The sequence below is a fragment of the Artemia franciscana genome, chromosome 12 (genome assembly GCF_032884065.1).
Source record: "Artemia franciscana chromosome 12, ASM3288406v1, whole genome shotgun sequence".
Lineage (NCBI taxonomy): Eukaryota > Metazoa > Arthropoda > Branchiopoda > Anostraca > Artemiidae > Artemia > Artemia franciscana.
Window position 1 is genome coordinate 20,843,730 of NC_088874.1, and position 26,678 is coordinate 20,870,407.

The following is a 26,678-nucleotide window of genomic DNA, read 5'->3' on the forward strand; positions in this document are numbered from 1 at the left end:
TTTAGTTTTGTTTTTCTCCTTTATTTTTTTCCTTTTTTTTTCTTTTTTAGTTTATTTAGATTTTTAGATTTTTTAGTTTTTTTATTAGTTTTTAGTTTTTTTTTCTTTTTAGTTTTTTTTTAGTTTTTACCTTCTTTTTAGTTTTGTTAGTTTTTTTTTTTACTTATGTCCTGGTCGTCATTTATACTCCCTGTGTCCCGGTGCTTTGTTGATTGCTAATCGAACATTCCTTTTGTCTCGTCATTTATTTTTTTCTTTTTTAGTTCTTTTAGTTTTTACCTTTTTTAGTTTTTTTTAGTTTATTAGATGAAAATTTTTTTTAGTTTTTTCCTTTTTTTCTTTTTAGTTTTTTATTGGTTTTTACCTTTATTTTAGCTTATTTTTCAGTTTTTTCCTTTTTTTTAGTTTTTTTTTATTTTTTATTTTTTTTAGTTTTTTACCTTTTTTTAGTTTTTTTATTTTTTTTAGTTTTTTAGCTTTTTTACTTTTTTTATTAGTTTTTAGTTTTTTTTGTAGTTTTTGCCTTTTTTTAGTTTTTTCAGTTTTTTTTTTAGTTTTTTATTGGTTTTTACCTTTATTTTAGCTTATTTTTCAGTTTTTTCCTTTTTTTTAGTTTTTTTTTAGTTTTTAGTTTTTTTAGTTTTTTACCTTTTTTTAGTTTTTTTAGTTTTTTAGCTTTTTTATTTTTTTTATTAGTTTTTAGTTTTTTTTGTAGTTTTTGCCTTTTTTTAGTTTTTTTAGTTTTTTAGCTTTTTTATTAGTTTTTAGTTTTTTTTGTAGTTTTTGCCTTTTTTTAGTTTTTTTCTTTTTAGTTTTTTTGTAGTTTTTACCTTCTTTTTAGTTTTGTTAGTTTTTTTTTTACTTATGTCCTGGTCGTCATTTATACTCCCTGTGTCCCGGTGCTTTGTTGATTGCTAATCGAACATTCCTTTTGTCCTGGTCGCTTTCTCTTTGAGTGTCGTCATTTATTTTTTTCTTTTTTAGTTCTTTTAGTTTTTACCTTTTTTAGTTTTTTTTAGTTTTTTAGATGAAAATTTTTTTTAGTTTTTTCCTTTTTTTCTTTTTAGTTTTTTATTGGTTTTTACCTTTATTTTAGCTTATTTTTCAGTTTTTTCCTTTTTTAGTTTTTTTTTATTTTTTTTTTTTTTAGTTTTTTACCTTTTTTAGTTTTTTTTAGTTTTTTTAGTTTTTTAGCTTTTTTACTTTTTTTATTAGTTTTTAGTTTTTTTGTAGTTTTTGCCTTTTTTTAGTTTTTTCAGTTTTTTTTTTAGTTTTTTATTGGTTTTTACCTTTATTTTAGCTTATTTTTCAGTTTTTTCCTTTTTTTTTAGTTTTTTTTAGTTTTTAGTTTTTTTTAGTTTTTTACCTTTTTTTAGTTTTTTTAGTTTTTTAGCTTTTTTATTTTTTTTATTAGTTTTTAGTTTTTTTTGTAGTTTTTGCCTTTTTTTAGTTTTTCAGTTTTGACGTCACCTGATCCAGTTTTTTCAGGTGACGTCACCTGATCCATCCATCCACAGACAGACAGACAACTTATTTTTATATATATAGAAGATATATATATATATATATATGCATATATATATTTAAAACAACATGGACAAGCCGCTTGCCTTTCGACGTTACCTAATTGATACTAATTCGAAAATTAAAAAATAAATAAGACCCCAATTAGTTTTATTTTAAAATAATTAATGATCATAAAAAAGAGAGATAACCAAGAATGGATTGAACATCTATAGCCCAGTTCAAAACAAATGGCTAGTGACGCCATTTTAGAATAAACGATCTACAGAGTCTTGATGAAACATGATTAAATTTTTCCGAATGTAAATTTTTCTTCTTTTAACACCAAGTTCATAAATATTAACTGGAATCCTTCACTAAGACTGAAAATTCTAAACAAACATCCTTAATAGTAATGAGGAATTATGCCTTTCAGGTCTTTTGTGGGGCCTCTGATACCTGACACAAACGGAAATTAAAATAAAAGTGACATTTTTGCCAAAAGAAATACTGTATATTGTGACATGAAAAGTTATCCCATCTAAATTTTTCATATCAATCATTTCAATTCTTCAATATATTACTAGGAAAGCTATAGCTCCTTACTTGAAGTCCAAAATTCATCAAAACCTATCAAATTGCAGAAGGTATTTATTCTAAGTGGTTTTAAAGTTGGATTTTCGGTGAGTTTCCTTGCCCCAGTAAAACTCATGGTCATTCTTGTACCAGTAAAATTAATCAGCTCATGAAGATTTGCGGACAAGAGCTTACAATGTCCAGTGTAACCCAGAAAAGACGCTTCGAGTAACTTAGCTTTCTAATGCGGCAACTGGAGGAGACCCTAACACGCAAGGTCCTTACTGCAGTGCCTCCCTTCTCCTATAAAAAAAAGGGAGGTCAGATCAAGCCATGGCAGAACATCGTAAAGAATGATGTCAAACCACTAGATAGTTTCCGGAAATATGGCTACAAGTTGGACGGATCGTGGCTTCAATTTATTTGACCGCAGATAGAGGACATATCACTTTCGCAGAACCTGGTCCCGGAGCTTCTTGGTGCTGAGTTGGGCAAAATAGCCTGTGTCCCGTCTTATTAGGGTAAAAAAGGTAAATTGATCATAGTGTTCAAGATATCATGCTAAAAGTAAAAAATCCCTCAGGTGAAAAAAATATAGTTTTGATTCAAGACTACGAAAGAAAATGGTGGACAAAACATCCTCACAAGATGGACAGAAGGACGTGATACTCCAAAAGCATCAACCTATACATGAGTAAATACTTTTTCATCAGTTAATGGCTATTCAGGAAAAAATGCCACTGGAAAATGGCTTACCAAAATAAGGAAATATACATGAATAAATGCTTCCTCATCAGTTAATGGCTACTCCAAGAAAAGAGGCTACTAGAAAATTCCTTACCAAAATAAGGCAACTATACATAAGTAATTACTTCTTCATCAGTTAATGGCTAGTCCAAGAAAATAGGCCACTGGAAAATTGCTTGCCAAAATAAGGAAACATACATGAATAAATGGTTCTTCATCAGTTAATGGCTATTCCAAGAAAAGAGGCTACTAGAAAATTCCGTACCAAAATAAGGCAACTATACATGAGTAAATGCTTCTTCATCAGTTAATGGCTACTCCCCAGAAAATAAGCCACAGGAAAATTGCTTACCAAAATAAGGCAACTATACACGAGTAAATGCTTCTTCATCAGTTAATGGCTATTCCAAAAAAATAGGTTACTGGAAAATTGCTTATCAAAATAAGGCAACTATACATGAGTAAATGGTTCTTCATCAGTTAATGGCTATTCCAAGAAAAAAGGCCAGTGGAATATTGCTTAACAGAATAAGGCAACTATACATGGGTAAATGCCTCTTCATCATTTAATGGCTATTCTAAGAAAATAGGCCACTCGAAAATTGATTACCAAAAAAAGGCAACTATACATGAGTAAATGCTTCTTCATCAGTCAATGGCCATTGCAAGAAAAACGGCCACAAGCAAATTGCTTAACAGAATAAGGCAACTATACACGGGTAAATGCTTCTTCATCAATTAATGGCTATTCCAAGAAAAAAGGCCACAGGCAAATTGCTAAACAGAATAAGGCAACTATATATAGGTAAATGCTTCTTCATCAGTTAATGGCTATTCTAAGAAAATAGGCCACTGGAAAATTGATTACCAAAAAAAGGCAACTATACACGAGTAAATGCTTCTTCATCAGTTAATGGCTATTCCAAGAAAATAGGGTAATTGCTTACCACAAAAAGACAACTATACACGAGTAAATGCTTCTTCATCAGTTAATGGCTATTCCAAGAAAATAGGGTAATTGCTTACCACAAAAAGACAACTATACACGAGTAAATGCTTCTTCATCAGTTAATGGCTATTCCAAGAAAACAGGCCACTTGAAAATTGCTTACCAAAATAAGGTAACTATACACGACTAAATGCTTCTTCATCAGTTAATGGCCATTTCAAAAAAATAGACTACTGGAAATTTGCTAGCCAAAATAAGGCAACTATACATGAGTCAATACTTTTTCATCAGTAATGGCTATTCCAAGAAAATAGGCCAGTGGAATATTGCTTAGCAGTGATGGTTAGCTGCCACTAGTAATGACAATGAAATTGTTAATTTTGCTTAAAACTGATTATGTTTTTAGCGATAAGATTTAAAAGGAATTTTACAACAAAGCTCTTGTTTTGGCCGTCATCTTTGAATAGGGGCGTAGTTTGCTATGGGGCAGAGGGATCACTTCCCCCTTCAGACCTCAGTTTGCCCTCCCCTCCCTGCTGAAATTTAGCTTCTGCAGAAAAATCGTGACAAAACTAAGATTAACCTTCATAATTATTTTTTTTTAGTATATGTTTGCCTTTATGGTGTTGCATTGCTCATTTTTCATTCTTCACTATCATTTTCACTTGACTTGGAAAAATTGGCTCCAATACCCCCCCCCCTCCAGGATTTTGACGAAACTGCGCCACTGTCGTCCAAGCAAATCAACGGGTCTCCGACCCTTTCTATTACTTTATAAGGGCAACAATTTTGACGTTGGTTTAATGGTAACACAAAAATTTCAAAGGACTTACCCTTTTTACGTGTTTTTTCCGGGGTCTTCGTGAGGGGCAGTGTTCCATTAGTCTCATCACTGGTTTCACTTATTATATTCACCGTTTCTTTCATTCGTGACTAGAGAGTGACTTATTAAATAGATATATTTCTAACACTTCAAATATTGATATGCAAATCACGTATCAAGAACACGACTCACTAGGTACACATCAAGAATAACATATGTTGCAACATTTTACTTCAGCCTGTGCAAGATTTCTAAAAAAAGAAGGAAAATCAATTTAATAATTTCAACATTGGTCCACGTTGGCTAACCTTATAGAAACTAAATTGAGGACAAGAGTTTCAAAAAAAATAAATTGTTCAGTACTTAAACACATTAAGCAGGACCTTCGTTATTCTGTGAATACTGTAAGGTAATACTGTGAATACTGTTCCTTCATTGTTTTTGATTTTTCTTTTACTACTAAAATTGTTCAAAGTAAGAAATTCGAAATTCAATACTTGTTCTGGTAGAAGAATCATGAGCCGGAGAAGAATAGTTCCTATGGAGTTTGCTAAATTTCAAGAAGTTTTCGATGAAAAAAACACTTTTTTCACGGTTCAGTAGTACACTGAACAAATACAGCTGCAATCAGACTCAGGGGTGGACAAGTAGTGAAGACTTTCTGTCGTTTGCACGTATACCAGAAGAGGTTGTCAGATCTTAATAAATTTGATATGGAGTAAAATTTATCGTCTTACTTGGGTATTGGGCACAATGATCCCCGGGGAAGGGTAAATGTTACCTAAATTCTTGTCCACACATCTACTAGAAGGGAATGCCGTATTTCGACCAAACTTAATAAAAATTATAAGCTAGTGTTCTAGCTACGGCTTATGGGTATCAGAGTTGAAGGGTCCTTAATTTGTATCATCAGGACATCTTACAAAAGGAGACATTTTATCTCAGCCAAAGTCGGTGGTAAGTAAAAGCAGATTTACTAGTTTTAATTATCAAATGTATGTGCCTGATCTGACTTCTGTGACAGGGGGAGGAGTGATTTAGATCACTGTCACGGAGATATCGACCAAAACAGATAATCAGGTCTCAATCAAACTTTGTGAGAAGCGAAACCAAGTGTCGTTTTCGGGTGTCAAGACCAGAGCCGTCCCATATGAGGGACGGTCCTAAGCAATTCTGTGATCAGGATATCCAAACTTTGTGAGAAGCGAAATCAAGTGTCGTTTTCGGGTGTCAAGACCAGAGCCGTCCCATATGAGGGACGGTCCTAAGCAATTCTGTGATCAGGATATCCACCACAAAATGTGGCCAAGTCTCAAACATACTCGGTGAAACATAAGAGCTAGTGGCTTAGTTCTGTCATTTGAGGATCTGGACCAGATGTCTTCTTTATGGAAAAGAGAAACGGAAGAGGGTCCATAAATTTTTTTTCATCACAGCATCTACCAGATTGATGTGTCGGATCTGAAACAAGGTTGGGGGGATGCAAGAGAAAGTGTCCTAACTGTCTTCTGAGAAATCGTAACTGATCCAGCTTTTGTGGGAAGATTTGTTGTGCGTTGTAATATTATTGTATTTAGGATATTTATCTGAATCGGTTGCGAGCTCTTAACAAAACTGAGCAGAAAGTAAGAGCTAATATTTTGGTTTTGTCTGCTGGAGATGAGAAGCTGATCTAAAATCTGTTGGGGAGGGAAAGGGATTTTTGTGAATTAATGACTTCGGAACAATAACTCGAAAGGCTTGAGAGATATAAGCCAAACTTAGTAACAAGTAAAACCTGAAGGGCGATTTTTGCACTTCTTATATCAAGGACCGATTCAACCTCTATAAGGCAAGAAGGAGAAGGGTAAATCTAAGTTTCTGTCCTCTAAACAGAATTCTGTAGGGTTTTCGAATCTCAACCAAACTCAGTAAAGTAAGAGGTAGTGACCTAATTTTACCTTTTGGGAGTCGGGGCTCTTTCAAACTCTATGGGAAAAAGGGGAAGGGGATCCCACATTTCTTGTCGTCGGCACATCTACTAGAAGTGTACATTGCATCCCAATCAAACTTGGTGGGAAGTAATAGTAAGTGTCCCACTTGTCTTGTTGGATGCCACGTAAACGTAATCAGAATTATCAGTTATGTCCTGCTTACGCCTTTCCAAAGTCGCGGACCGATTAAACCTCTGTGGAATAGGAGGAATGAAGGTACAAAAATTCCTGCCATAAGAACTCCTATCAGAAGACGGCAGCATGTCATAACCAAATGTGGTAAAAATTAGGTACTACACTATGTGGTTTCATGGTCTCCTCTTTATCTAACTGCTTTGGGAGGAAAGAGAGTAAAAGTTGAAATCTTTTTCATCAGCCTAATTACTACTTGAGGTGGCAGTATTCATTCAACTAAGCATGATCAACAGCTAAAAACTAGTTCCGATTGAATATTTTATTCACATCGAAAGATCATACGCACAATACAAAAAGAGGGGAAAATGAACAAAAAACAAAACAAGAGAAATAAAACACACAGATAGCCAAGCTGTTATCGAAAGGGTCTAAAATATTTGCCAAATACGGAGCGAAAGACGTGAAGTAGAGGAACATCATACCACAGTTAGCTCATTATCTCACGTAAGGAGTCGCTCACGCAGAGAATCATAAGAAGCTAGATGGTGCTGATTAAACATTGGTAAACGAAAATCCTCAAAAAAAATTCAGAAGCACTGACACAATGAGGCAGCTTATGCAGAAAACATAGGAAGGGAGTCATTATCATCTACTTTAAGGTGACGCAAACCCTGTGATTCCCAACGTGGGGTAAAGGCGCCGCCGGTGAGGCATGGTATTATTATGGAGGATGGATATTTGAATTTAAAAAAAAAAGGGAATAGTTGTGGGAAAAGTCAAAGTCATGGCTAATTGTAGAAAAAAGCCAAGACAGATTATCCAATTAAGTGGGCAGCCCAGGCAAGGTTAATTTTACCCCTTTGATTGCCGTTGTTTGCCCTTTGGCTGACTATACTTTAGAGCCTTAATTTTGAAAAAAAAAAATAACGTTATGCATTGTATACAAGGTGTTTTATACAAACAATATTTTCATTAGCATAAAATATGCCTAGAGGATGATTTGAAAAAAAATATCATGCTGGTGTTCCAAATACCAAAGGCCTTTTAAGCTTCCTTCAGATGAATACGAGTAAAATTTTGAAAAAAAAATCAAATATCGCGAGGGGGGGACATCAGGATTTTAAAATGCCTAGGTGGGCCATAGCCCGAAATCGGTTGAGAGCTACTAACGTAATCCATGAAAAGTATCATTGAAAAAAGAGCCAAAACAAAAATATTAGTACAATAAGAATAAAAAATACACTTTTTTGCATCAGGTGAGCAAATACTATAATACAACGGGATGACGCAATCATATTTAAACAAATATAGTTCACATAAGATGTAAAGCTATTATAGACAAATATTTGTAAGCTTCATTTAACTGAATTGACACATTTCGGTTTTTTTAAGTTCACAACCCCTCCTCCTAATTTTTGTTTAAGTTATACTCGTCTCAGGGTCAATTGGTAATTGACCTCCATTTCATTCTCAAATCATTGTCCAAAACAAATTAAAATTTTAGCGTAAAGAGTTGGGCGGTAGCCCCATTCATATTTAGGATAGGTCTATATATGAAGGGGCTTAGTGGGCGGTATCCTCTCTTCTTATTTAGGGTATGTTGAAACATAATACTACCAACAAAAATAAATCGAGCGAAAGAACACATGTTTTTTTCCAACAGAAGTAAAGAGTAACATTTCAAATTTGAACAAAGGAAAATTAATTTATATTTGAGAAGAGAGCCTCCCCCTAAACCACCAGCTCTTTACGCTGAAGTTTCAAAATGTTGTACAATACCATACTGTCCATGAAGCATGAGTTAAGGTTTAACGTAAACAGTAGGTGTGTAGATGATATGGATCGACGTGGTAGCAGGTGGCTACTTAAGACACAATTCTACTTCAGAGACAGACGCTTCCTTATCGTAACCTAGCGTCAAGTTACAATTAGTATCTTTCGATCCAGAGATTTATCCTTAACTATATGCTAAATTAGCATACAAAGCACATCGGACTTATACAGATACATGCTCCAATTCACCTCTCCGTCACCGTTTGGTCCCCCTTCCCTCCAATTATCAAAAATCGGTTCTCGACCACACGCCAAAATTTCCTTCAATACGGCTGACTAATATCACAAACACCAACAACAAGAAGAACAATAGGGAATTCTTTTCGCAAGACAGTGTGAAACTAATTAGAATTAATATTTCGGCCCTCTGCCGAGGGCCGTCCTCAGCAAAACATAAGTAAATAAGAAGAAAAATCTGCAAGATGCAACCAATATAACTAACATGAAAAATTTTAAAAAAAAATATTAGATTCTATTCATTCTAATTAGTTCCCCTCTGTGTTGCGAAAAGAATTGCTTATTGCTCATCTTTTTGTTGGTGTTTGTGATGGAAAGGCAGTGTGGTCTTCGTCGCCATTTACTGAATAATATTCAAAGTTTTCCTAGCTGGTTTGCCAATGGTGGTAGACCCACAAAACTATCCATATTGGTCCCACCATCATCCATCATTGGCATCCACGATGGAGGACCTTATTTTCACTCTCATCACTCACATTACCATCAATAGTATGTTCATACATATATGAAATTTTTGGTGAAGGAGTTGTATTCAGACCGTCCGGTAGGGGCTGGATGAGGGAACTCTCTGTCTCCGAGCTATAGCGTCTCGACCTTAAGATCCTCGCCCGGAAATAATCATTTTCTTACTACCCTACACTCCGTTTTCGGTTTCCGTCATATTATCTGCTTCCAAGGGGTACCATTCCCATTCGGTATTATTCTAGCCTACAAAGAAAAAATTTCTAATTAAAGCAGCACTTTCATAGTAATTGAAATAGTGAAAAATAGTAAAATATATTAGAATGAAAAGCTGAAATAGAACATATGATCCCCCCTGTAGGTTGAAAAATATAATAGAGACCAGGACAACACAGGCAAGTTCACAGCAAATTCGATTCGTGTATTAATAGAAAAAAACTATTTCGCTTTAAAAAAAAACTAGTCTACCAAAATGCCTTTCTTATTAAGTCTTTTTACAAAAATCTTCAAATTTTTAAAAACAGGTTGGGTCAAACGAATAGAGCATGCGTATTTTAAGCGGGTAGGCTATAAGCCCAGCTTTTACAACAGCAAAAAAAAACGTAATAACGTATTTTGGATTGCCTGCAGTCGATATGGTTTAATAAGCATCAGCTATTGACTTCAGATTTTTCCCACAATTTCAGATGAATTCCACACAATTCATTCCCCATTTGCAACCCCACTAAAGTTGCAGGTTATGGACAGGGTAATTTAGATCATTAGATTAGGATAGAGTAACTTAGAAATCAAACATTGTATTGTAGGCATTTATTAACTGCTTGACTTTTTTCCCCCAGCACAATACCTAATTCAAACTTGTAATGATATGAAATGTTTATAATATTAACATTTTAATTTTGTTTCACTTTTATGTTATTGAAGCTTCGTTTAAGATTTTTGTGGCTCCAATCCCCTTGCGCCTCAAACCGTGGTATACATATATCACATCATCTTTGTTATCATTATCATATCTCTCCTTTAGACTTTGGTTGCGGGAGTGTGATTAATTTTTTCAAAATACTCACTTTTTATGCATTTTTGTCTTCCAGGCATGGAAAATTTGAAAATGCTTTAAAAAATTTTGTGCACAGGCGAATATTACATTTTGGTACACAAGATCTGTCTCTCAAACGGGTTTTAATTGTTTTGTTTTTTTATTAATATATGATCCAAATTGCCCATAAACTCTTTATCTAATACAGTTTTCTTTCGTATTAACTTGTGTTATCCTTTAAGTTTTATTTTAAAATTTTCTTGAACCCCTAATATATTTCCCAACCTACTTTATTTGTATTTTTCTCAACCAACTTTATTTTCTGAGCTGGCCTCGACTGGTTGTGTGTTATGATGAGCTGTTAGTGGTAGCAGTAATAAACTTCAAAAAATTTCACCAGAGCAACCACTTTCTCATTTGGGGCCTAAATTAGACCCAATCCCCTTCTTTTTCGTATGGTGGACAAAATCCTAATCTATGCCAAAAATCGACCACTCAAAGCTATAGTGGACAAAATCCCCCCTCAGTAGAATATCATGCTTTATGGAGATATATGATACATATGCAAATAACTAGAATGTAAAAAGGAAACTTCATCAAGACGTTCCCCAAATTCCTTCTTTATACTCCAGCTTCTCAGCTCAGTCCTTAAATTACTTTTCCGGCTCTACTTCCGTTCCAAATCTTTTCCAAGGGCGTGGAAGCATGTCCATGTCACCCGTATTCCTAAACAAGACAGCAAACCTACGAATTCTGGCTCATATCGGCCAAGCCTCTTCTTCCGTATTTCGTAAGGTTTACGAGTACATTTTCAATAAAACAGCATGATTGGATAGAACTTCTGGCCCAGGGGTAAGATACTAGGTCGCTGTCATTTTATATCGAAGAAGCTTTCGATAGAGCTCGGCAAAAGGAGCTGTTGAAAAAGCTTCAAGCACATCGACCTTGAGATTGTACAATTCGGGCAGTCTTTGATGTTTTTTTTTTCTTTCTTTCTTTTTCTTTAGTGAGTGTTTAGGCTGGCATCCTGAGGAGCTGGTGTATAGCTGGTAAATACCATTGACACAGTGGACAATCTGACTAGCTCTAAAGCCTATGACGCTTTCTTCAGATACCATGGTTCATGCAGCTCTCCATAAAAATGACGACGTTCTGCATGCTTCCCTGTTCCTACACTTTGATTTTGACGAGATAGGAAATTGTATGAGACCTGGATTGTCAACTTCAATACATAAGAGAATAAGGAGCTACTACTCCCCTATCGAAAATCTCCCGTCGACATTATGACTCCACCTTTAAGGGCGAGGCAACCAGGAGAGTTGACGAACTTCATCTTTTGGGAAAATATTCCTCTCCATATTTCTCTCGTGGCGAAAATCTTAATTGGGACCAACCCTCCTTTACGAGAAAGGTGGGAGCGGTTCTTCGTTCTAAGAACCTGTCAAACAGTTCGTGGTAACGAACTGTAGTAAGGAGCGACCCGGCTCAATAGTAACCAAAACTCTAAAAAATGGAATTTTGATACCAATACCTACATCAAAAGAATCGCATTTTAATGCTGATTTTAAATATATAAGTTTCATCAAGTTTAGTCTTACCCATCAAAAGTTACGAGCCTGAGAAAATTTGCGTTATTTTAGAAAATAGGGGGAAACGCCCCCTAGAAGTCATAGAATCTTAACGAAAATCACACCATCAGATTCAGCGTATCAGAGAACCCTCTTGTAGAAGTTTCAAGCTCCTATCTACAAAAATTTGGAATTTTGTATTTTTTGCCAGAAGGCAGATCACGGATGCGTGTTTATTTGTTTTTTTTTTTTTTTTTTTTTTTTTTTTTTTTCCAGGGGTGATCGTATCGACCCAGTTGTCCTTGAATGTTGCAAGAGGGCTCATTCTAACGGAAATGAAAAGTTCTAGTGCACTTTTTAAGTGACCAAAAAAATTGGAGGGCACCTAGGCCCCCTCCCACGCTAATTATTTTACCAAAGTCAACGGATCAAAATTCTGAGATAGCCATTTTATTCAGCGTAGTCGAAAAACCTTATAACTATGTCTTTAGGGACGACTTACTCCCCCACAGTCCCCATGGGAGGGGCAACAAGTTACAAACTTTGACCAATGCTTACATATAGTAATGGTTATTGGGAAGTGTACAGGCGTTTTCAGGAGGATTTTTTTGGTTGGGGGAGGGGTTGAGAAGAGGGGGATATGCTGGGGGAACTTTCCATCGATAATTTGTCATGGGGGATGAAAATCTCCATGAAGGGAGCGCAGGATTTACTAGCATTATTTAAAAACACAATGAAAAAATAAATATGAAAAAGTACTTTCAGCTGGAAGTAAGGAACAGCATTAAAACTTAAAACAAACAGAAATTATTACCCATTTGAGGGGCTCACCTCCTCCTAATACCTCGCTCTTTACGTTAAAGTATTTTTAGTAATTTCAACTATTTATTCTACGGCTTTTGTGATTCTGGCGTCATTCTTAATGAATTGGGACAAAATTTAAGCTTTAGTGTAAAGAGCGAGGATCTGACAAGGGGGCGAACCCCCTCATATATGTAATAAAAATATGAGAATACAAAAGTTCTTTACGTAAGCTAATTTATAAGTTACGTAAATCTCTTACTAATAAAAATATTCGTAAAAAATTAAAAGTTCTAGTTCCCTTTTTAATTAACCAAAAAATCGGAGGGCAACTAGGCTTCCTCCCCCGCTCTTTTTTTCTCAAAATCCTTCGATCAAAATTATGAGAAAGCCATTTAGCCAAAAAAAAAAAAAAAATGCAAATTTCGTTTTAATTATTCCTCTGCGGAGAGCCAAAATCAAAACATGCATTGATTCAAAAACGTTCAGAAATTAAATTAAAAAAAACAAGTTTTTTTAACTGAGAGTAAGGAGTGACATTAAAACTTAAAACGAACAGAAATTACTTCGTATATGAAAGAGGCTGCTTCCTCATCAACGCCCCGCTCTTTACGCTAAAGTTTTTTACTGTTTTAAAAAGAAGAATTGATAGACAGAGTCAAACTTTAGCGTAAAGAGCGGGGCGTTGATGAGGAAGCAGCCTCTTTCATATACGAAGTAATTTCTGTTCGTTTTAAGTTTTAATGTTGCTCCTTACTCTCAGTTAAAAAAACTTGTTTTTTTTTATTTAATTCTAGATCAAAGTCCTTCCGGACAAGTCTTGTATTAAATCTATTGCCAGATATTCACGCCCACTTTTTACAGAGACTTCAAAAACCTGCTGGCACCACACCAGAGCATTCAAAATAAGCCCTCAAGGCTGAGTTGTGCTACCGGTCAAAATACCACAACAGGAGCTATCCTGACTAAATGGCTGTCGCGCTGGTTTGAGAATTCTTTGTCCATGTCGCACGGGTTAAATCCCAGGCGTAGCCGGTTATTTGGTCTCGGACAGGGGTCAGTGGCGTGACTCTGTTAGCTCAACCAGAGTTAACCCAGCTCTAAATGGGTACCAGGAGAAATCTGGGAATTTTAAGCAGGAAGGGCGTGCGAAAGCACAGGATGGTTGGCCCCAAACGCCCATTGCACTTCATGGCTGAGGAGCCATGAAACAGAGATCAGCACCGCCGGTTTGGACCTTAAGGATCTAGTGACGTCTTACTTACTTACTTACCATAACAATCTCTGAGTGCTAGATTCAATGTGGCATTCAATGCATTTTTTATAAATACATCCACCATCCTTTCTCCGATGAGCCCGCTCGATACGTAACACCTTTGGTCAGTAACATGATACGGTCGGATTGCCTACAATAGGAGAAACCCCTCTCTGAATACTTGTTGAACAGCTTTGCAAGACGCAACATTTCTCCATTCAGAAGGGTGTTTCGAGGGAGGTTATCCCAGAAAACATCACTCTTTAGTACTCATTTAAAAGGGTGTTCAACAAGCAAAATTCAAGGACAAAATCCAGGTGAAAGGTATACTAGTGGCACATCAGGCCACACGTTTTTAGCGGCCTAGTGCCATGAATGATGCCATAGAAAGAATTTTTCGTTCTCCCTTCAACTTTTCGGACCAGTTTTACATTTATTTACCCTCTTCTTATGTCAAACTAAATCATTCCTATATATTTCCCTGGAATCAAAACCAAGCACCAACCCATCCACCGAAATCATCTACTCCCAATTAGATTCCATAATATTTATCTGTTCGAACAAACAAAATACAATTAACTGGAATATTGCCACCACCCCCCTCTCTGTCCCACAATAATGAAACCATAATCTCTTGTCAAATGTAGAAAAGAGAAACAGGTAAAGATAACTAATTTGACATGAGTCGAAAGAATTATTGTACTATTTGCAAGCTGGGAAAAGTTCAATCAATATGCCTCTAGAAATGTTATCCGCAATGCAACAAAAAAGTCGATCAACAATCACCTACGAATGCCAACTTTCCTTTTATCAAAACATGAGACATCAACAGAGCGTAGTTACAGTACTACTACTCTATTTCCGCGGGTTCATATAATCCACGCACGTAGACAGGAACTTTTCTCAAGGAGGGAGGGGGAAAATTCAAGGAAAACGGCGAACTAAATGCATAACAAACAAAACAGTAAATTATAGGGTGGAAACTTCAACTTGCGGCAATTCTGAAAGAAGAGAGGGGCATATGCCCAAAGACTGGTCCTTGGTATGTACCTGAAATAATTTAAACCTTTGAAGAACATACCAAACTTCCATGGCGACGTAAAACTAACAAGAGCTAAGAGCTCATATGGCACTTATGACGAGGTCGGAAGATCCAAGAGCCAAGAGCTCATATGGTATGAGCTCATAGCAAAATTCTACGAATCAATATATTAAAAGGAAAAAGGAAAATCAGAATCAAAATCATTTTCCTTTAAAAGGAAAATCAGAGGCTTAATGCCGGACGGGATTTAAAATAAGAGCTTTGAGCCATGAGTTCCTTCTAAATATTAAAATTCATTAAGATCCGATCACCCACTCGTAAGTTAAAAATACCTCGATTTTTCTAATTTTTCCTCTCCCTTCAGCCCCCCAGATGGTCGAATCGGGGAAAACGACTTTATCAAGTATATTTGTGCAGCTCCCTGACACGCCTACCAATTTTCATCGTCCTAGCACGTCCAAAAGGACCAAAATCGCCAAAGCACTGAGCCCCACCACCTAACTCCACCAAAGAGAGCGGATCATGTGCGGTTACGTCAATCACGTATCACATTTATTAGCGTTTTCCAAGATTTCCGGCTTCCCCCTCCAATTCCCTCCAATGTCAAAATATCTGGTCGGGATTTGAAATAAGAGCTCTGAGAGATGAGTTCCTTTTAAATATCAAATTTAATTAAGATCCGGTCAGCGGTTCTTGAGTTAAAAATACCTCAATTTTTCTGATTTTTCCAACTTAACCACCCCCAGCTCCCTCAAAGAGAACGGATCGGTACCAATATGTCAATCTCGTGACTATAACTTGTGCTTATTCTTCCCATCAAGTTTCATCCCGGTCTCTCCACTCTAAGGGTTTTCCAAGATTTCCGGTTTCCAAGATTTCTGTTTCCCCCCTCCAACCCTCTATGTCCCCGGATCCGACTTGAATTGAAAATGGAGCATCTGAGATATAATATTCTTCTATATATGAAGTTTCATTAAGATCCCATCACCCATTCGTAAGATACCTCAATTGTCATGTTTTCCAAGAATTTCAGTTTCCCCCTCCAACTCTTTTCAATGTCACCAGATCTGGTCGAGATTTAAAATGAGAGTTTTAAAGCACAAGATCCTTCTAGATATCAAATTTCATAAAGATCTCATCACCCGTTCGTAAGTTACAAATAGCTCTTTTTTTGTAATTTTTCCAAATTGCCCCTCCCCCCAACTCTACCAAAGAGAGCGGATCCGGTCCGGTTACGTCAGTCACCTATCTTGGAATTGTGCTTATTTTTTCCAGCAAGTTTCATCCTGATCTCTCCGCTTTAAGAGTTATCCAAGATTTCCGGCCCCCCCCCCTCACGATCCTGGATCAGGTCGGGATTTAAAATAAGGGATCTAAGTTGCGAGGTCCTTCTAAATATGAAATTTCATTAAGATGCGATCACTCTTTCGTATGTCAAAAATACCTCATTTTTTTTATTTTTAGAACTAACCCACTCCCCCCCAACTCCCCCAAGAGAGTAGATCCGTTCCAGTTATGACAATTCCGTATCTAGGGCTTGTGCTTTTTTTCCCACCAAATCTCATCCCGATCCCTCCACTCTAAGCGTTTTCCAAGATTCTAGGTCCCCCCCAAACTTCCCCTTCACCGGATCCGGTCAGAATTTAAGATAAGAGCTCTGAGACACCATATCCATCTAAACATAAGATTTCATTAAGATCCGATCACTCCATCGTAAGTTAAAAATACCTCATTTTTTCTAATTTTTCAGAATAAACCCTCCTCCCCCAACTCCCCTAAAGAGAGCGGATCCGTTCCGGCTATGTCAATGACGTATGTAGGACTTAAGAATATTTTACCACCAAGTTTCATCCCGATCCGTCCACTCTAAGCGTTTTCCAAGATTTTAGGTCCCCCCCCCCCGAACTCCCCCAATGTCACCGGATCCGGTCAGGATTTAAAATTAGAGCTCTGAGACACGATATTCTCTTAAACATCAAATTTTATTAAGATCCCATCACCCGTTCGTAAGTTAAAAATTCTTCATTTTTTCTTTTTTTCGAATTAACCGAACCCCCACTCCCCCCCCCCAGATGGTCAAATCGCGAAAATGACTATTTCTTGGTTAATACAAAGTGCCATAAAAACTAATCTTTTGGGACAAATATTCTCGCTATGATTTATTTATAAGTTTTCCACTATATTTTCATAGATTAGATATCTTTAGGACACTCCTTTCAAACAGTTCGTGGTAAGGAACTGTAGTAAGGAGCAACCCGGCTCAATAGTAACCAAAACTCTAAAAAACGGAATTTTTATAACAATATTTACATCAAAAGAATCGCATTTTGATGCTGATTTTAAATAAATACGTTTTGTTAAGTTTAGACTTTTCCACCAAAGTTACGAGCCTGAGAAAATTTGCCCTATTTTAGAAAATTGGGGGAAACACCCCTTAAAAGTCATAGAATCTTAACGAAAATCACACCATCAGATTCAGCGTGTTAGAGAACCCTCTGACACGCTGACAACGTGTCAGCTGAAGATAGATAGGTGCTTGAAGTTTCAAGCACCTATCTACAAAAATGTGGAATTTTGTATTTTTTGCCACAAGACAGATCACGGATGCGCGTTAATTTGTTTGTTTTTCTGTTGTTTTTTTCCAGGGATGATCGTGTCGACCCATTGGTCCTAGAATGTCGTGTGAGAGCTCATTCTGACGTAAATTAAAATTTCTAGCGCCCGTTTTAAGTGACCATAAAACTGGAGGGCACCAAGGCCTCCTCCCACGGTCATTTTTTCCCAAAGTCACCAGATCAAAATTCTGAGATAGCCAATCATTCAGCATAGTCGAAAAACCTAATAATTATGTCTTTGGGGACGACTTACTCCTCCACAGTCCCCGTGGGAGGGGCTTCAAGTTACAAACTTTGACCAGTGTTTACACATAGTAATGGTTATCAGGAAGTGTAAAGAAGCTTTCAGGGGGATTTTTTGGTTGGGGAGGGGTTAAGGGGAGGGGGCTATGCGGGGGGATCTTTCCATGGGGGAATTTATTATGGGGGAAGAAAATTTCCATGAAGAGGGCGCAGGATTTTTAGCATTTTTTTAAAGAACAATGAAAAAATATATATGAATAAGTTTTTTCGACTGAAAGTAAGGAGCAGCATTAAAACTTAAATCGAACAGAAATTATTAGGCATATGAGGGGTTCAACTCCTCCTAATACCTCGATCTTTACGCTAAAGTAACTTTATTAATTTCAACTATTTATTCTACGGCCTTTGTGATTCAGGGGTCATTCTTAAGGAATTGGGACAAAATTTCAGCTCTAGTGTAAAGAGCGAGGTATTGACGAGATGGTGAGCCCCCTCATGTACACAATATAACATACGAATATAGAAGTTCGTTGCGTAAGCTATTTCGTAAGTTACGTATATTTTTACTAATAAAAACGTTCGTAAAAACTTTAAAGTTCTAGTTGCGTTTTTAAATAACCAAAAATCGAAGGGTAACTATGCCTACTCCCTCGCTCCTTTTTTCTCAAAACCGTCCGATCAAAACTATGAGAAAGCCATTTAGCCATAAAAATAAATTAATATGCCAATTTCATTTTAATTATTCATGTGCGGAGAGCCAAAATCAAAACATGTCTTAATTTAAAAACGTTCAGAGATTAAATAAAAAAAAACAAGTTTTTTAATTGAAAGTAAGGAGCGACATTAAAACTTAAAACGAACAGAAATTACTCCGTATATAAATGGGGCTGTTCCCTCCTAAACGCCCCGCTCTTTACGCTAAAGTTTTTTACTGTTTTAAAAAGTAGAGCGGAGAGAAAGAGTCAAACTTTAGCGTAAAGAGCGGGGCATTGAGGACGGAACAGTCCCTTTTATATACGGAATAACTTGTGTTCGTTTTAAGTTTTAATATCGCTCCTTACTTTCAGTTGATTATTTTTTTTTATTTAATGTTTCGAAGAATCCCACTGCCATCTGCATGCAAGTGTGGTTGGTACCTTGACAGGAACGTCAATATACTTTGATTCTGGGAAGATTGGGTCCAAATTACCTGGAGATCCTGGACATTTTTTAAAATACAGCCGTGACACCAATCAGCATGTGCATATTTTAAGAAATATATTTTCTTGATTTATTGTTTGAAAAAGAAAAAATACCTCCCTCCCTACATTTTCGTGGATTTGCGCCAATGATAGTCGCTAAGGCAATGTTTGAGAGCCAACATCGAGTTTACATGGAGATTCAGAACCAAACATTCCAAATCCCGATATATTAGACAAACATTTCCGATATTTTTAAATCAAAATCCAGACACTTTTCATTGACAGAAAATCATTGGTGTTCTTTGAAGCATAAACATCTTATAAAACAATATTTTTTGACAAGTTTAAGAGAAGGAAATATATTTCAAGACAAATTTTAAGAGAAGAACAGTGTGATTTTAGGAAGAGCGGATTTGTGACCAAATCTCCCCATTTCAGTTATAATAATTGATAAGCGACTGAATCATCAGACTCCTTTAGTCCTAAGCTTAATTAAATAAAACAAAAATAAGTCTTTATTAGCTGAAAGTAAAGAGCGACATTAAAACCTTAACCGAGCAGAAATTATTCCGTATATGAAAGGGGCTGTCCACTCCTCAACGCCTCCCTCTTTACGCTAAGGTTTTTTATTGCTTTAAATAGTAGAGTTGTGACAATGAGTAAAAAAAAACACGTTCTTTTTTATATTTAATTTCTGAACGTTTTTCAACTAATCACCTCTCCTTTACCGTTTGGTCACCCTTCCCTCCAATTATCATAAATTGGTTCTCGACCAAACGCCAAAATTTCCTTCAATACGGCTGAGTAATATCACAAACACCAACAACAAGAAGAACAATAGGGAATTCTTTTCGCAAGACAGAGGGAAACTAATTAGAATTAATATTTCGGCCCTCTGCCAAGGGCTGTCCTCAGCAAAAAATAAGTAAATAAGAAGAAAAATCTACAACAACATCCAACCAATATAACTAACATGAAAAAAAATTTTAAACAAATATTCGACTCTATTCATTCTAATTAGTTTCCCTCTGTGTTGCGAAAAGATTTCCCTATTGCTCTTCTTTTTGTTGGAGTTTGTGATGGAAAGGCAGTGTGGTCTTCGTCGCCATTTACTGAATAATATTCAACGTTTTCCTAGCTGGTTTGCCAATGGTGGTAGACTCACAAAACTATCCATATCGGTCACACCGCCATCCATCATTGGCATCCACGATGGAGGACTTTATTTTCACTCTCATCGCTCACATCACCATCAATAGTATGTTCATATATACATGAAATTTTTGGTGAAGCAGTTGCATTCAGACCGTCCGGTAGGGGCTAGATGAGGGAACTCTCTGTCTCCGAGCTTCTTCCCCCCAGAGTCCAGGGGACTAGTTTTTATACTATACCACAACGGCATATAAGGTTTTATGTGAGGGGTGGTGGTACAAACTTCACAGATGACTCGTTTAATTGGAAATTGGAAATTCTAGGTACCTTTTAAGAGTCATCATAAGTGATCGGAGGATATCTACCCCCTCCCTCACGCTTTTTTCCCCAAATACATCCGACAAAAATTTTGAGACAGCCATTTTATTCAAAATAGTCCAAAATTCATATTACTATAAATTAGGTGTTGAGAAATCCTTCATAGCACCCAGGACAAGAATAGTAACTTATGTCAGTTGTAAGTTGTTAAGAATCGGAAGTGATCAAATAGTAGCAGGCCCCCTCCACTTGTCTTTTTTCTCCAAATGCATCTTATCAAAATTCTGAAATAGCCATTTTGTTCAATATAGTCCAAAATTCAAATTATCATAACTTAGGGGTTGAGAAATCTCCCCTAGCCCCCGGGGCATTGTAACTTTTGTGATTTGCCCATTATTGGAGTATAAATTTATGTGTAAAGTTCCAGTGCTTTAGCGAGTTCGGTGGTTCTGAACATGCTAAGACGATGAAAATTGGTAAACATGTCACGGACCTGTACAGATTGACTTGATAACAGTCGTTTCTCCGATTCGATCATTGGGAGGGGGCTGGAGGGAGTTGAAATCCTGAAAATTGAGGTATATTTATCTTACGAACGGTGATCTGATCTTAATGAAACTTGATATATAGAAATATCTCATGCCTCAGATGCTCCTTTTCAATTCGAATCGGATCCAGAGACATAGGGGGTGGAGGGCGAAAACGGAAATCTTGGAAACCGGATATCTTGGAAAACGCTTAGAGTGGAGAGATCGGGATGAAACTCCATGGTAAGAATCAGCACAAGTTCCAGATACGTCATTGACATAGCCGGACCGGATCCACTCTGTTTGGGGGAGTCGGGGGATTTTTAGTGATTTGGCGAGTTCGAGAATAAGCACAAGTTATAGATACGTGATTGACATAAGCGGACCGAATCCGATCTCTTTGGGGAAGTTGGAGAGATTTCTAGTGCTTTGGCGAGTTCGGTGCTTCTTGGCATCCTAGGACGATGAAATCGATAACTCTAGTACCGAGTCTAATTCTAGGTTCCGACCTCGTCAGAAGTATCATATGAGCTGTTGGCTCTTGCTTATTGTAATAGTTGGGAGAACAAAATTCAAAGACAAGTGAGAATCAGATTAAAGATAGGTTGTTAGACCGCGGTCTTCTTCAGGGAGTTGGGGTAATGTACTTCTAACAAATTTTGTCTTCACTACAAACAAGAGTATGACTATTGCCCGTTTTCCTAACGGAAGTAGTATCATTCTCTTACTTAAACAACCAATTCTCTTACTTATAATTATCATTCTCTTACTTAAGTGGCTACAAAGTTCTGCAAAAATTAGTCTGCCTTTTTTTTATTATAATAATTGGGAGAACAGAATTCAAACACAAGTGAGAATTGGAATATAGATTGGTTGTCAGACCGCGGTAGTTTCCAGGGAGTAGGGGGTTATGTACTACAACTGAATGGCGTCTTAACTACAAACAAGAATATGGTTACTGCCCGTTTCTCTAACGGTAAACGGCCTGCTGCGTATTTAGCGCTTTACTAAAAGGAATTATATTACACATATTTTCTTTTGTTCTTATTACAACATTGAAAATAAAATGAAAATTGCAGTGAAACCAGATCAGGATTTGCCAATAGGCCCACTAGGCCCATGGCTTTCACTATTCCCAAAGTTTTGGGGATTTCCCCGAAAGTTTTGCAAATACGGAGCGGCAAAAACACTTGGGGCTAGAGGCGTCAAAGCTTTAAATCCGACCTGGGTGAAACAACATCTTAAGCTAGTGAGCTTTCAGCAATTAATATAATTACATATCCTATATTCAGTTTAATTTATTGAATCTTACCAAAAATGTTAATTTATTTTGGAATAAAGAAGAATTTTAAATAGGGAATTTTGAAAAACTTGAAACTTTGGCGATCAAAAACGAACTGAAATTAATTTTTTTTTAAAACTTCCTGAAAAAGAAGTTTTCTAAGGAAAAGTAATGGCCATATTAAACTTAAGATCAGAAGAAATAGAAATCTACAATAACTCAAAACAACCAGATATTAATATTAAACAATCAATGAAACCCAAAACAAACAGAAATCAAATAAACAATCATAGTAAAAAACCAAGAACCGGTACTAATATAAATGAATAAATAAAGCTTAAAACAAGTAAAGCTAAGTTGAATATGCAAATCAAGCTTAAAACGAACAAAAGTATTTTAGTATTGAGGCGTAAATAAAAATATTTTGATATTGAGTTATTGGCGAATTACAGAAAACGAAATATATTACAAATATTTTCTTTTGTACGTATTACAACATTGAAACTCTTCCAAACTCTTCTTTGTAGAGATTTTTGTTCGTTTAAAGCTGGATTTACATATTCAATTTGTTTCACTCGTTTTAAGAATTATTTACTCATTTATATTAGTAGCTATTGTTCGTTTGTTTGTTATGATTGTTTATTTAATTTATGTTCGTTTTGGGTTTCATTTACGCCTCAATAGCAAAATTTTTGTTCGTTTTAAGCTTGATTTGCAGAAAAATACCCCCTTCTTATTGCAGAAAAATGTTTCTGATATTTAATTTAAAGCAGAAAAATGTTTCTGATATTTAATTTAAAGCTTCATTTATAAATAAACTAATTTGATTCATACTTCACAAAAATAAACGCAATGGTGGATCGCTTTGAATTCTTGGGGGGAGGGGGGGGGGGGTTAAAACGTGGCTTATAATGCCAAAACACCCTACCTTTCATTCTGCATACGGTAAGCTTATCCAGAATATGGTGAGTTAGATCTGATATTCTAGGCTGATTGTATAATGTGTTTCTCCTCTCCGTTTTGGGAATTGCTTCACACGTACAGAGAAGAAAAAGATGCGTACTGAATGATTCAAATTTGCAAAATATTTGCTTAGGCTACCACCGTGGTCCAAAACCGATACTTAGTAGATATGGACTGATAAGACACTGATTTGGCAGTTTTTGTTACAGTAGTTAGTTTCCTGGCAAAATTTCTAGGTCCCCCTTGGATAAATTTCCAATGACGGACTTGGGTTAAAATTATGTGGTTCGATATCTTATCAGCCCATTTCATTGCCTTTATTCATGGTAAACCGTACTCTATTGTTCGTCCTTTCTTACTTTCTCATACTCTGACATCCTTTGTTTTGTAAAGTATTTGCAGGTAGTAAATCTATAACTTTTCATATCATATTCAATCCTACTTAGAATCAGAGACGTACATAAGAGGGGGTTCGGGCCAACTTCTCCTCCCCCTCCCCCAAACTCTAGATTTCTCTGATTTTCTCCCATTTCGTAGACAAATTATAAAACAAACAAGAGTTTGAGAAAATTCGTTCAGAGCCTTAAAGTTAAAAAACAAGAGCTAAGAGCTCATATGGCACTTGTGACGAGGTCGGAAGAGCCGAGAGCTCATATGGTACGAGGTCGGAAGAGCCAAGAGCTCATTTGGACGAGGTCGGAAGAGCCGAGAGCTCATATGGTACGAGGTCGGAAGAGCCAAGAGCTCATTTGGCACTTGTGAGAAGGTCAGAACCTAAAGTTAAACTTTATAGCACAAGATCCTTCTAAATATCAAATTTCATTAAGATCTGGTCACCCTTTCGTAAGTTACAAATACCTCAATTTTCAAAATTACCTCCCCCCTCCCAATTCCACCAAAGAGAGCAGATCCGGTCCAGTTATGTCAGTCACGTATCTTAGACAGGTTTCTATTCTTCCCATCCAGTTTCATCCTGATCTCACCGCTTTAAGTATTTTCTAAGATTTCCAGTCCCCCCAACTGCCCCCCCCCCAATTACGTTTGATCCGGTTGAGATTTAAAATAAGATATCAGAGTTACGAGGTCCTTCTAAATATGAAGTTTCATGAAGATCCGATCACTCCTTCGTAAGTTAAAAATACGTTATTTTTCTTATTTTTCAGAATTACCCCCCCCCCCCGCAATTGAGCGGATCCGTTCCAATTATGTAAATTACGTATGCAAGACTTTTGCTTATTTTTCCAACCAAGTTTCATCCCAATCCCTCCAATCTAAGCGTTTCCCATCATTTTAGGTCTCCCCACCCCAAACTTCCCCCAATGTCACCAGATCCGGTCAGGATTTAAAATAAGAGCTTTGAGCCACGATATCCTTCTAAAAATCAAATTTCATGGAGATCCAATCACCCGTTCGTAAGTTAAAAATACCTCATTTTTTCTAATTTTTCAGAATTAACCCCCCCCCCCCCCAACTACCCAAAAGAGAGCGGATCCGTTCCGTTTATGTCAATCATCTATCTAGGACTTGTGTTTATTTTTCCCACCATGTTTCATCCCGATCCCTCCACTCTAAGTGTTTTCCAAGTTTTAGGTTCCCCCTCCCAACTCCCCGCCCCCATCACAAGATCTGGTCGGGATTTAAAATAAGAGCTCTAAGACACGATATCCTTCTAAACATCAAATTTCATTGAGATCCGATCACCCGTTCGCAAGTTGAAAATACCTCATTTTTCTAATTTTTAAGACTTACTCCCCCCCCCAACTACCCCAAAGAGAACAAATAAGTTCCGATTATGTCAATCATGTATCTAGGACTTGCGCTTATTTTTCCCATCAAGTTTCATCCCGATCCCTCTACTCTAAGTGTTTTCCAAGATTTTAGGTTTCCCCCCTCCAACTCCCCCCAATGTCATCAGACCCAGTCGGGATTTAAAATAAGAGCTCTGAGACACAATATCATTCCAAACATCAAATTTCATTAAGATCCAATCACCCGCTCATAAGTTAAAAATACTTCATTTTTTCTATTTTTCCGAATTAACCGGCCCCTACTCCCCCCCCCCCCAGATGGTCAAATCGGGAAAACGACTATTTCTAATTTAATCTGGTCCGGTCCCTGATACGCTTGCCAAATTTCATCGTCCTAGCTTACCTGGAAGTGCCTAAAGTAGCAAAACCGGGACTTTAGGTTTTCCCCCTCCGACTCCCCCCAATGTCATCAGATCCGGTCGGGAAATAAAATAAGAGCTCTAAGACACAATATCATTCCAAACATGAAATTTCATTAAGATCCAAATACCCGCTGATAAGTTAAAAATACTTCATTTTTTCTATTTTTTGCGAATTAACCGGGCCCCCACTCCCCCCCAGATGGTCAAATCGGAAAAACGACTATTTCTAATTTAATCTGGTGCGGTCCCTGATACGCTTGCCAAATTTCATCGTCCTAGCTTACCTGGAAGTGCCTAAAGTACCAAAACCGGGACAGACAGACCGACAGACCGACAGACAGACAGACCGACAGAATTGGCGACTGCTATATGTCACTTGGTTAATACCAAGTGCCATAAAAAACACATATGCGTGACGTCAAATTTATGAGCACATTTCAAGAGCATAAACTACATCGTTTCCGCAAGAGGAGTGGTCGTATCGTTTTTAGTTTCGATGAAGCATGCAAAATTACACAAGATGACAAAATGTTTTGAAGAAAACTATAATTGAATAAGGAACGTGTTACTTTAGCGACTACAAAGAATAGAAGAAGGAATTTATATTTAGTATCTATGAATGTGTAAAATCAAAGAAAATGACAAATGACACTGAACAGCTAAAGAAAAAGAGATGGAACAAGAAACAACAACAAATCACGCTGAATTGCAAACGAAAATGTGACTTAAAACTAAAGAATAACGCGATAATAATACTATTACAGAGTTCAGATATTTCAGAAAATTACCATTGGAAAAGGACAGTGTCAATCAGGAAGGAGGAATTGAATTCACGACAGAACTTCTTAATTTAAGGGAAATTGCTGACTTGCTACCCAATTACTTGAAACTAAAAAATATAACAACGATTATGCCAATTTCAGAAATTTCGGAGTATATAGGCATTATAACAAATGACTTTGAATGAATCCAAATAGCTGAAGAAAAAGGCATGGAAAAGATGTGAGGTAAAGATGCTCGGAAATGAAGCGCAAGTGAGATCTGCGGTTAGAAAACATTTGACAACCAGTATTACAACTAATAAATCAAATTGTAAATGAAATCTGTGGTTATGGGAGAAGCAACAGTGAGAATCACAACGAGTTCTAGAAGAAAATAAATACTATAAAATGGATGATTCTTTGATGCATTAACAGGATCCTTATTTGACTCTTCGAGACTTAAGACAAAAGAATAACGAACATATTAATTATTACACTCCCTTTAAACGAGCAACTATGTATTTAT

The 26,678-nt window shown here is 36.5% G+C and overlaps 1 protein-coding gene across 2 annotated transcripts in view; it reads right to left on the minus strand.

Annotated features, from left to right (window-relative positions):
- The window catches only part of LOC136033827 (5'-AMP-activated protein kinase subunit gamma-1-like), a 188,252-nt gene that overhangs the window by 135,867 nt on the left and 25,707 nt on the right, over positions 1-26,678 (minus strand). For both annotated transcript variants that reach the window (XM_065714761.1, XM_065714762.1), the window contains one exon: positions 4,609-4,849. In XM_065714761.1, the coding sequence (XP_065570833.1) occupies positions 4,609-4,702 (94 nt within the window). In that variant the 5' untranslated portion in view covers positions 4,703-4,849. The remainder of the gene's footprint in view (positions 1-4,608; positions 4,850-26,678) is intronic.